General features: G+C 58.3%; 1 protein-coding gene across 2 annotated transcripts in view; it reads right to left on the bottom strand.

Annotated features, from left to right (window-relative positions):
• Positions 1-556: 556 nt before the first annotated feature.
• The window catches only part of INTS1 (integrator complex subunit 1), a 39746-nt gene continuing 28859 nt past the window's right edge, over positions 557-11443 (bottom strand). For both annotated transcript variants that reach the window (XM_029054137.1, XM_029054138.1), the window contains exons 36-47: positions 10173-10260; positions 9832-10058; positions 9184-9307; positions 8182-8315; positions 7294-7486; positions 5610-5737; positions 4981-5093; positions 4306-4419; positions 3206-3276; positions 2289-2380; positions 1845-1954; positions 557-1135 (exon numbers count right to left, since the gene is read on the bottom strand). In XM_029054137.1, the coding sequence (XP_028909970.1) occupies positions 1020-1135; positions 1845-1954; positions 2289-2380; positions 3206-3276; positions 4306-4419; positions 4981-5093; positions 5610-5737; positions 7294-7486; positions 8182-8315; positions 9184-9307; positions 9832-10058; positions 10173-10260 (1510 nt within the window). In that variant the 3' untranslated portion in view covers positions 557-1019. The remainder of the gene's footprint in view (positions 1136-1844; positions 1955-2288; positions 2381-3205; positions 3277-4305; positions 4420-4980; positions 5094-5609; positions 5738-7293; positions 7487-8181; positions 8316-9183; positions 9308-9831; positions 10059-10172; positions 10261-11443) is intronic.

Genomic DNA, 11443 nt, shown 5'->3' with positions numbered 1-11443 from the left:
TGGCACTACTTAGGTGGGGAAACAGCAGTGTGGCCTGCCTAGGCCTAAATTCCTCCCCTGTAAAATGATGTTTTAATACCTGTTCCCCCTCCTCCTCTGACTGTGAGCCCCAAGGGGGACAGGGGCGGTAATCATAGTAAATGCTAAGCAATTATTATTATGTAAGTGTAAATCTGACAATGAATCCCTGTAAATCTAACAAATGGGTTTCCCAGCTGTGGAGTAAGGAAGGGCGGAGATGATCATTCCCATTTTACAGACGGGGAAACTGAAGTGAAATAGCTTGCCCTTGATCCCACAGGGAGTGGTAGCAGCGGGCTTCGGATCCAGCTCTCCCATCCGTTCCCCGGGCGCCCTCCACTTGGTTTTGCTGACTGCCGGCAGGCGAGACGATGGATGGGAAAAGGACTCAGGAACTGATCTCGGGAAGGCAGTTTAAGGCATTGGGAGAGAGAGACCCAAACCAGACGGTGCAGACACTAGAAGAAGAGCAGGCTGACGGAGGCAAAAAAAACCCCAAATCTGAGAAAGACCCCAGAGAAAGAGAGCCTCCAGGCACACTGGAAATCACGTGATTTAATTTAAAAAGAACAGCTGCTGCCCGAAGTAGCTTTCAGTGTGGACGGAGGATAGTTTCTCCTCCCGGCTCCAGCCTACCTATCCAACCACCCAACACGGAGTCCCTCTGAGAGGGCGGCTGGGGAGGCAGGGACCCGGACTCCCTTCCTACCCACAGTGACCTGAAGATGATAATTTCCGGGCTAACAGGCCCCCACCCCCAGCTCCACTCTCACTGCTTTAAAGCCTCGTTGTTCCCGTACGGATGCCCAGTGCCAGGGCAGAACCTTGCTCCCTTCTCCTACCCTTCTGCCCACCAGGAGCACGAAGGGAGCCCAAACCTCCTGGGGCTCAGCCCCCTGCCCCCCGCCCCCTCAAACCCTCAGGGAAATGGTCCATTCAGGTGTCCCCGATGAGGCAGAGGGCTGCTTTGTTCCAACGGCCCTCTGCTCCGACAGTCGTCACATCATGGCTTCCATGTGCAGGATCTTCAAGGCCTCCGAGATCTGGGAGCTGGTATCGACCTGTCCGTACATCCCGACCAGGAAAGCTCTGTGCAGCAGTACTGCCGCGTGTTCTGAAGCGAAGAAACATCTTGTGAGCGGAGCATAAATCAGACACCAGACACCGGGCCCCGGGCCCCAAGGCTACCCTGCCCCTTGGAGGAGGGCCGGTGGAAAGAGGAGACATGATCTAACCGTGCCTGCTAGGGGGGCAGGGGAGGCTAGTCCATTAACTCTCCTTGGCCCCCACTCCCCTGAAGGGGCAGGTGGGTTCAGAGTTTTCTGCATAACTCCCCTTCCATGATTTTTGAGCTAATAATAATAATAATAATGTTGGTATTTGTTAAGCGCTTACTATGTGCCTGGGGTAGACACAGGGGAATCAAGTTGTCCCACGTGGGGCTCACAGTCTTAATCCCCATTTTACAGATGAGGGAACTGAGGCACAGAGAAGTTACGTGAGGTGCCCACAGTCACAAAGCTGACAAGTGGCAGAGGCAGGATTCGAACCCATGACCTCTGACTCCAAAGCCCGTGCTCTTTCCACTGAGCCACGCTACTACACCATCCTGCATCCAAGGAGGCGGGTGGCGGGCTCCAAGCGGCCCCTCGGGGGGTGGGGTGGTCAGTCAGTGAGAGGGTATTAATAGGGAGGGGCTCATCCTAACCAGGAAGAAACGGATGGAGAGGGTTACAGCCTGGGAAGCCCATGTGGAACCGGCCTGTGGCCTCATCTGGACCGGGAGGGGAAGGAAGGAAAGGGGAAAGCTCCGGGCTTGTTACCTTGGCAGAGCAGGGTGAACTCGGGCAGGTTCTTCAGTGCGGTCTGCACCACCTCGAAGTCCCGGCTGCCCAAGCAGTACATGTAAGTAGGGAGGAAGTCGGCGGCGATGCTGGAAAGTCGGACACACCCTCATCAGCGCTCCTGCCCCAACCCAGACGATTGCCGACAGACGGAAAGTCTCCGAACCGCCAGGGTACGGTGCTTGAAGACCAGAGGGAGAGGGGGCCTCAGAAGCACTCCCTGGCACTGGCTGGTGGCTTTATTCTAGCTATTCTGTTTGAAAAAGGTATCCAGACGAGGGTTACGCCCAGGAAACGGTTTTGTTTTTAAAAGCCAACGAAGTTGGAGAAGGTACGGTAATGAGGGGAGGGTACAGGGGCTTGGACCTCGGGGAGGGAGGTGGGGGGAGATGCTAAGCGAGCAGAAGCCCTTGTGCTGCTCACCTGGGGTTGTGCTGGATGGAGCGCAGGGCCAGGTTAAAGGCCAGGTGGCGACAGGCCTCTTCGGAGGAGCTCATCAGCCTCTGCAGGTTGGTCTGGGAGGAGAGAAAAGCGTCCTGACCCAAGTTCCTGGCCCTCGGCCCCAGGTCCAAACCTCTGGCCCTGGACTGGAGGAAACAGCTAAGCCTGGAAGAGGAAGCTGGGCTAGGAATCTCCGGCCCAGTCTGGCCCAGACCTAGCAGAGCTCCGAGCTGAGGGCCTCGAGGTTGTCCGGGGCCCCGGATGGACTGGAAGCGGCTCGGCCCCGGGTGCTTCTCGGAGCTCGGCAAACACCACCTGGGCATGAGATTGTGCCGCAGGAAGCGAGTTCCTCTTCATACTGAATTCACTTCCTTTCTGAGATGTCTCTACTTCCCTGACCTGAACCTCACCCAGCCTGCAATGGGAAGGACGCAGGTAAGCTAGAGAGGCAGCACAGGCCCAGGCTGGCTCTGCCCGGTGCTGGCCCGACGACCCTGGGCCGGGCCGGGCCCGGCCCGGCCTTCACAGCTGGAGAAATCCATCCCAATCCAGCCAAGGCTGGCTCTTCAGGGGTGAGATGGTGGCTCTGAAGGGAGGACCCCCACCACTCCCGGCCCCTTCCGCCCTCAGGCCCAGAGCCGGAGACCTCATCTTTCACCCTTGGCAGCCTTCCCTTGCACTCCCATCCTCCCCAACCACACCCCACAGGGACTATCATAGGCCATAGCACACCCGCACTTCAGGGTGAAAGGAACCCCAACAGGGCAGCGGGATGAGCCTTCCGAAGCACGAACCCCGCGGCACACTCAGAGTGGCCTGGGTCACTGACGGCCTTGGGGGGAGCACCATCCCCCCCCGCCTCCTCCCCCGCCTGCCTCCCGCCAGCCCAGCACACTCACGGAGAAGAAGCCCAGGATCTCCGGCCTCCGTCGGGACATTTCATCGATGTCGCTCAGAACCTCCAAGATATCTAGGACGGGAAGGAGGACAATGGCTGGAAGCGCCCGAGAGGAATGTCCTCGGCTGAGCCTCCGAGGACAAACGTAACGGGAAGTGTGTCCCCCGGCTGAGAGGGGCCCAGCCTGGGCTCCCAGTGGCCTTGGGGACCTGGACTCTTTCTATAATGCGCTCCTTCCATAGCCCACACCAGGGTATAGCCCACCCGGCACCCCTGGCTGGGAATCCCCTGATCGGCTCTGGGCGGACCCTCGGGAAACAGAACCAGGAAACGAGTAAGCCCTTACCGACGTCTTACCCAGCTCCCAGTAGACACAAAGGAGCATTCTACCCTCTCTAAACAAACTAGGGATCAGTTGCAGGTTGATCCCTATAACCTCTTGGCTGGGGAGAAGTGGGAGGTGCTCCTGCTTCCACAGCTCCCCTGGGGAGTGTGAAGGACAGAGAACCAGAAGGGGTGAAACAGGAGGAAAAAAACGCCAGCAGGGCAGAGAGCAAGGGAGGTCGAGTCAGAGAAGGAAGGTCACGGTAGACGGAAAGGAGGGAGGCCGTTGGTGCTTTACCTCTTGTCCACCTCCCGCCCTTACCGGCTCCCCTCCTCTCCTTTCTCCTGAGAACCTAAGGGAACCTTAGGGGGACTGAAACCAAATGGGGAGAAGGGAGCCCCCAATCTGCAGGACGCTCACAGCCCCAGGGAAGGGCTCACTGGTAAAACAGAGCGAGGGGGCCTTTAGGCTTGAATGCAGCCCTCTGTGGTTCCAGGATGTGGGGAGAGGGCTGGGACAAGACGGAGTCACCGTCGCTCCCCCTTTCTCCTGCTCCCCTCGGCTTGAAGCAGGCAGGGATCAGGGCGGGGCTATGTGCAGGATCTCCAGGCCTGCTTCTACACTGCCGTACCCTTCCCCATCCCTCCAGCGCATTCTCAGTTTGTAGGCTCCAACACTGTTGCTTTACTTCCCAGCTTCTCCCTTCCCTCGGGAAGCGGGAGGGAACCCGGGCTGGAACGCGAGGGCCCTCCCTGACCTAGATGGCTCCCGCTTACCTTCCACAGTCTGGCCCCTGGACAGCCTCTTCATATAGGGAGTCATTTCGGCTGCGGTCAGAGGAGTGAAGAGGGAGACACTGACCAGTGGCAGAGAACCTGCCGTGCTCTCATCTGGAGGAGAAATCAGGGATCATTCTGTGGCTGCCCTTTCCAGGCTCTGTTCAGTTCGTGATGAGCTCCCCTCTGTCCTCGTCTGTCTCCCCCACGCCACCACCTGATGGTCTCATGGGTTCAAGGAAGTTGGAAGGGGGGTGGGCCCTGCTCAGTTTACCGGCTACGCAGTCTGCTACCCTGGGGACCGGAGGCCCTGGCCAATTTTCTCCTTCAGAAGTCTGGGTTTCTACCATGGCAGACTCTGATGTCGCCCCTGAGTACGAGGGGCTGTAAGCCCGGTGTGGGCAGGGACTGTCTCTATTGTTGAATTGCACTTTCCAAGCACTTAACACAGTGCTCTGCAGACAGTGAGCGCTCAATAAATACGGCTGAATGAACGAATGAATACCCAGTGTGGAACGTGGCTGCCCGGACTCAGGGAAGAGACCGTGAACACGGAAAAACCAGGAGGTCCGGCTCTTCGGTCTAACCAAGTCTGGCTCCTAAGACGGGCTCGGACTGGGTCACCTCCCCTGCCACCGGGCCAGGTTTCCCGGAGAGCGAGCACTCCTCCCTTACCGGCCCTGTCCTCGTCCGAACCCCGGTCCGCCGGGCCGCTCCTGCTTGGCAGGCTCAGTCCGGCCAGGACGGACTTGAGCATCACCAGGTCGTTGTTCTCTGAAGACAGGTCACTGGAGGACAGAGAGAATCCATCCAACAATCAATCGATGTCATTTATTGAGCACTTAAGAGAAAGCAGTAGCTCTTGACTAGTGTCAACACGGCAATGGACGGGGCGTCATGGGGAAGGAGCCGGAGGGTAGCGTGGGTCACTGCAATGGGGAACTATGGGAAAAGAAGACGGGGCTCAGTTGCCAGGTCCCAGGAAAGAGCCACCCGAACGGGAGGAGTGACAGTTAGGAATCCTTTCCATTGGTTTTGTGATGAAAGTCTAGCACTCGTCAACCCAGATCTACTGCTCTCTGCTCTCTATTCCTTTCCCCGACTCCTTGGGGGCTCTGCTGGCTGGTCGGGAGGACTCGCACCTCCTGAGCGCTGCCTTGGTGCGGTGCGCTGTACTAGGTGCTCAGGAAGTACAGAAAACAGACGTGACAGGAGGCTTTCTACTCCACCTCGATTCAACCGTGGGTTTCCGCCTGCTACGTTATCGAGTCCGATCTGGTGGCCGGGCAGGAGAGGATACTCACTGGAGCGGGTCAGAGTGCTTCTGCAGGAAAGAGACTGCTGCCGGGGCGTTGCACGTGATGTACTTGTGGATAAACTGGACAAATCTGCTGATGAAGGCGGCGAGGTGACGGGAGGACTTCCTGTAATTCTGAGGTGAAAAACCAAGGCGATGGAGAGTCCGTCCGTAGTCCGGGGTACACGCAAATAACCCTCAGGTGTCGCCTCCGGTCCCCGGCCTCCCCCCTCGGAGTCCTCCTGTCCGGCCAGAAGAGGACGAGTACCACCCCATCCCAGCCGGAGAGCTGCCCCGACTGCAGCTGGGCCGGCAATGAGACTCGGCAGTTTGCATTCTGTGGCCCTCCTTGCCGTTGCCTCAACACGCCTATGGGTAGCTAGCTTCTGGCCGGCAGAAGAGAGATCACCGTGCCACAGGCCCTTTAACCTCTCCACCGTCCCGTACTCCTCTCTGGTTCCACCTCAAGGTGGGTTTCCTCACCTCTGGTCTGCCTCTTGGCCAATCCCGGGATTTCATTCCTCCCCCCACCCCCCGTGCTTCTGGCAGTCTACTCCGAGGTGTTACTTTTCTGTATCTGACCCTCTGTGGTCGGGGTGGGGGAGGGATCCTCCCCTCACCTTTCTCCTTCCTCTTTCTGGGTCCTCGAAGACGACCTCCGACTCTTCTTTCCGGATTTCCCTTCCCCGTCCCTCTGGCTCACGGTTTAACCCCTCGAGACTTGCCCTGCAGCCGCCCCCGGTGGGTCCCCTTTCCGGAAGCCCGCCCCACGCACACTCCCCCTTTCCACCGTGAGTTTCGCCCTCTAGACAGTGAGCTCGTTGCGGGCAGGGGGGCGGGTCTGTTTACTGTTAGTTACACCGTGCTCTCCCAATTCATTCATTCATTCAATGGTATTTACTGAGCGCTTACTATGCGCAGAGCACCGTACTAGGCGCTCGGAATGTACGATTCGGCAACAGAGAGAGACCATCCCTGCCCGACGACGGGCTCACGGTCTAATCGGGGGAGACGGGCGCACAAAGACAAGGCAACGTAATCACGATAAATAGAATCAAGGGGATGTACACCTCATTAACAATATAAATAGGCTAATAATATTCATTCGTTCGTTCAATAGTGTTCACTGAGCGCTTACTATGTGCAGAGCACTGTACTAAGCGCTTGGAATGTACAAATCGGTAACAGATAGAGACGGTCCCTGCCCTCCGACGGGCTTACGGTCTAATCGGGGGAGACGGACGGACAGGAACAATGGCAATAAATAGAATCGAGGGGAAGAGCATCTCATTAAAACGATGGAAAATACAAATGAGCACAGGGCTGAGGGGAGGGGAAAGGAGGGGGGGAGGAGCAGAGGGAAAGGGGGCTCAGCTGAGGGGAAGGGGGAGGGAGCAGAGGGGAAAGCTCAGTGTGGGAAGGCCCCTCGGAGGAGGTGAGCTCTCAGTACGGCTTTGAAGAGGGAAAGCGAGTGAGTTTGGCGGAGGTGAGGAGGGAGGGCTCCCGGGTGCTTAGGACGGTGCCCCGCACACGGCAAGCGCTCGGTGAACCCCCCCGACCGACGAACACACGTACACGCGCGCTCGTTCGTTCTCTCTCTCCCACTGGGGGAGCGAAGATACGGGAAAGACGGTCCCAGACGGACAGCGAGGTGGGAGCTCTTCCCATCGGGAACAGGGGGAGTTTCCTACCAGGAGCAATCGGATGAAGGAGCGAAGACAGTCCCAAAGCGCCCCCTGGTGCTCCGCCTGGAACACCTGCGGCTGCAGCAGCTCCAGGATGCCCAGCACGTGAACGAAGAACGTCAGATGGTTCTGCTGCCGAAACTCCTGGAAGTTGAGGTGAATCCTCCCGTGGAGCAGGGCGGCGGTCATGGGGAGGTGCCTGGAGAACACGCGACGGCCCTCAGCGTCGGCCGTCCCCCGACTCCCCGGACTTACCCCCGAAACCCCGACACCCCATTCGGGGGTCCCGACTCCGCGGCGGGAGGGCCGCGCTCGGGAACCCTCCCGAGCCACCGTCCGGTCCCGGACGACCCGGAGGGTCTCGGCGGCGCTTCCTCGTCGAGACGGCCGAGGCCGGATCCCTGGCCAAGCCCCCGCCGCTACCGTTTCCTCTTCATTCGTCCGTTCCAACGTATCTATCGAGCGCTTACTAGGCGCAGAGCACCGTACTAAGCGCTCGGAATGGACAATCCGGCAACAGAGAGACGCCGTCCCCGGCCGACGCCGGGCTCACAGTCTGATCGGGGGAGACGGACGGACAGAAGCCAGACAACGTGATCACGATAAATAGGATCGAGGGGACGCACACCTTATTACCAAAATGGGTAATAAAAATATATACAGATGAGCACAGTGCTGAGGGGAGGGGAAGGGGGCTTAGCTGAGGGGAGGTGAAGGGGGGGAAGGGGGAGGGGACAGAGGGCGGAGAGGGAGCAGAGAGGGAGCAGAGGGCCCCCGGGGAGGGTCTCCGCACGCTCTGGGGTGGCTGGCAGTGCCGGTGCGGGGGGGGGGGGGGCGGGGGGGAGCCACCATCCTCTGGGTCCTTTCGGGGTGTGGGAGGGGAGACACCAGCACCTGAGCAGAAGGATGGGGTGCGCCACGGCCAGCTTCCGGCACGCCATGTTGGCATCTGCCACACGGCCCTCGGAGGATTTGGAGTCGCTGGTGTCGGCGAGGAGGGTGATGAATCGATGAACCAGGGCGTCGAGCTGAAAGGGGGGATGGCAGTTGATCGGGCCGGCTTCCCAACCTCGGTTTTTCCGACGGCGGCGTTCCGGGAGGGTGGACGCCACCGTCTGATGCGTCCCTACTGGATCTACCCTGGCTTTTGGTAAATCAAAGATCCCTACGCGAGGAGCCTGCCTTTGGGTTTGCCAAGAGGGTTTCGAATAATCTTTTAAGAGGCAATCGTTCCTCCTGCTCTAAATCATTGGCCTTTTTAACTACCGATTGAGATCAAATCCACAGATTTCCAGCTGTCCTTGGAGTATGCCCTTTGGTGCATGACTAAAGCGATGCTTCAAAGTCAACTTCCTCGTATCCTAAGAGGCAGCATTTGGAACTGCAGACTGGTAATCAACACCGGATAGAGTGCGAGCGTGTGTAGGCGGTGCGCGGGAGCAGGTCGGTGTATGGGGGTTGGGCGATCGGCGTGAGCAGCTGATATCGACCACTCCGGAACCCGAGCGGCCACTCTGGGGGAGATGAGGCAGTTTCAAGTGCACCGAGCCACTCTGGGAGTTGGGAGATTGAAGCGGGTTCTTCAGTCTCAGAGGACGCAAGCTAAAGACAGCGGTGGCCTAGGTCCCCGTGGGCTTCCCCGACCACCGAGCCCATCCGGGCCGCGCAAACCCTTCCTAGCTCTGAGATCAAATCTCCGCCGACAACGGGAAAAGCAAAGAATGGTGACAATCAGCTAGACGACTCGAGTTTGAGAAAGAAAACAAAACCCCCGAAAAGCACACTTCTCCCGGTCCGGGACCCCGGAAGCCCCGGTCCGGCAGGGACCGTTTCCGGCCTGACCCAGAGTTTATGAGGGTGCAGAGGCGCCCCTGCCCCAAAGCCCACCCCGCTCACCTTGCATGTACTGCTGTCAGTAGCCCCTTGGCTGTTGAGGAGACTTTCGGGCATGGGCCCTAGAAGCTCAGGCAGCTGCAGGTAGATCTGAAGGAGGAGGTCCTGGCACCGTCTCCCCACCAGGCTGGAAGAGATGCCACCCACCCCACCGTTACCCCTCTCTCACCGGGTCACCGGTCCCCAGGCCCTCTCGCCAGTTCGCCTCCAGTCCCCAAACCCCTCGAGGCAAGCCGCCGGCCGGCCTGCCTGCCAGTCAGCCGGCCTCTCTGGGGATCCGGCCATTCTATTCTTCCTCGGGGCGTTTTTGGCGAACAGCCGGGCTGGGCTTTAAACAGAGGGAAGAGCAAGTTCCCCACAGGGCCACGCTACGCTTCCATCTGTTAGGGGTCCTAAGCTTTCCTCTCCATCCCTCGGCAGCAGTCACGTGCAAAACGCTCCCAAGTCGCCCGCTCCCGAGGCTAATTGATGGGCGCCACCAACTCCCTCTAATTTTCTGACCATCTGTTTCTGCCCTCACCTGGGACACCCTGAAACCCAAAGAACTGCAGACACATTTTAGAACATTCAGCCGCTGGGGGGGACTGGGGCAAGGGGACCCAAGTGCTCGGTGATCCAGAGGCCTCCTCGGAGCCAGGCCTCCCCTCTCACCTGTCTCCCCACTGCTGGATGCAACCCGTCAGGTACTCGTTCACTTTCTTGATGCTCTCTACGTCTCCGTGACAGCAGCTGAGCAGTAGGGGCAGGCGGGACTGGATGAAGCTGCAGGAGGCCTCTTCCGGCTTCGGGCTTCGGGTTTCCGACTCTGCCAGGATGAGCTCCACCAGGCTGATCAGTTCCGCGGCCTTGACTCGGAGCACAAACTCCTCTCGCCGCTTCTAAAACGCGGCCCGGAGGCGGGTCACGAGATCCGCCGGGCACGGCCCCCGAACACAGGCCGAGACAACCCTCGAGACGACTCCCGACCGGCCGGACCACCCACCCCGCTCTACCTGCGGAGTCCGTTGGTCCCTTCCCTGCCAGATGCGGGGAATGTGGATGCAGGCCCACAGGAAATCCAGGGACGCGGATGGGTCGAATCTGGGAGAAAGCAAGGGGGTCCGCGTGAGCCCGGGCAGGAACGTCACCGGAGAGGACTCCTCCGGGAAGAGGGAACCCACGGGCTCCAGTCCGAAAAGAAACCGACAAAGTCCCGCCCGACCAATAATCGATCTTCTTGGGAAGGGAGAGCCATGGAGGCGAGAAATCTTCCCAAACAGGAATCCCGCTGGGATCTCCGAGAGAAGAAACAGAGACTACTGTTACGAGAAGCAGCGTGGCTCAGTGGAAAGAGCATGGGCTTTGGAGTCAGGGCTCATGAGTTCGAATCCCAGCTCTGCCACTTGTCGGCTGTGTGACTGTGGGCAAGTCACTTAACTTCTCTGTGCCTCAGTTCCCTCATCTGTAAAATGGGGATTAAGACTGTGAGCCCCACGTGGGACAACCTGATTCCCCTATGTCTACCCCAGCGCTTAGAACAGTGCTCGGCACATAGTAAGCGCTTAACAAAAAATACCAACTACTGTGCAGGAAATTAGGAAATGATTCTAGAGTTTCTTCTCCCTCACACTAGACTTTTTTTGGGTCACAGTGTTATATGAAAGGAGTTCAACTCTTTTCTTTTTTTTTTTGACAAACACTCTTTAGTCCACTTGGAGAGTAGCGACTAAACACCACAAAATTAAGCTCTCCCGAAGAAAGAATTTGATGTTCCTGGAGAAGAACATGTAGACCAGAGAGTGACTGGAGTGTGGTCCAAGACCGGAGCTCAGAATGCCCTCTTTTGGGCAAGTTACAGGACTGCCTGCCTTGGCAGAGCTACGGGGAATAAGAAAGGAGCCCAGATGGGCTGTCTGACTCCGGGTCAACGGAAGCTTTCGAGCAAACGCAACTTCACCTGAGAACCAGTGGGTACTACCTGTAACCAAAAAGGCCTTCCACTCTCAACGTCTGGATGTGGGCACCATTCAACCACGGCTGACTCACCCACCCCCCTGAAGTAGGATGGACAGCACTCCCGTACCGATCCGTAATTTATCTTAATGACTGTCTCCCCACTCTAGACTGAACGTTCCTCGTGGGCAGGGAACATGTCAACCAATTTAGTTGTACTGCACCTTCCTGGGCACTTAGTTGGGCGCTAAATGCTCAGAAAAGACCACTGATGACCGATTATAAGGAGGGGGGGGGGTCAGTCCTGAAGAGCGAGAGCAATTCCACGGCT

Source organism: Ornithorhynchus anatinus, chromosome 2 (assembly GCF_004115215.2).
Source record: "Ornithorhynchus anatinus isolate Pmale09 chromosome 2, mOrnAna1.pri.v4, whole genome shotgun sequence".
In the NCBI taxonomy this organism is placed as follows: Eukaryota; Metazoa; Chordata; class Mammalia; order Monotremata; family Ornithorhynchidae; genus Ornithorhynchus; species Ornithorhynchus anatinus.
The sequence above is the reverse complement of the archived record's forward strand: the minus strand, read 5'-3'. Positions and strand labels throughout refer to the sequence as shown.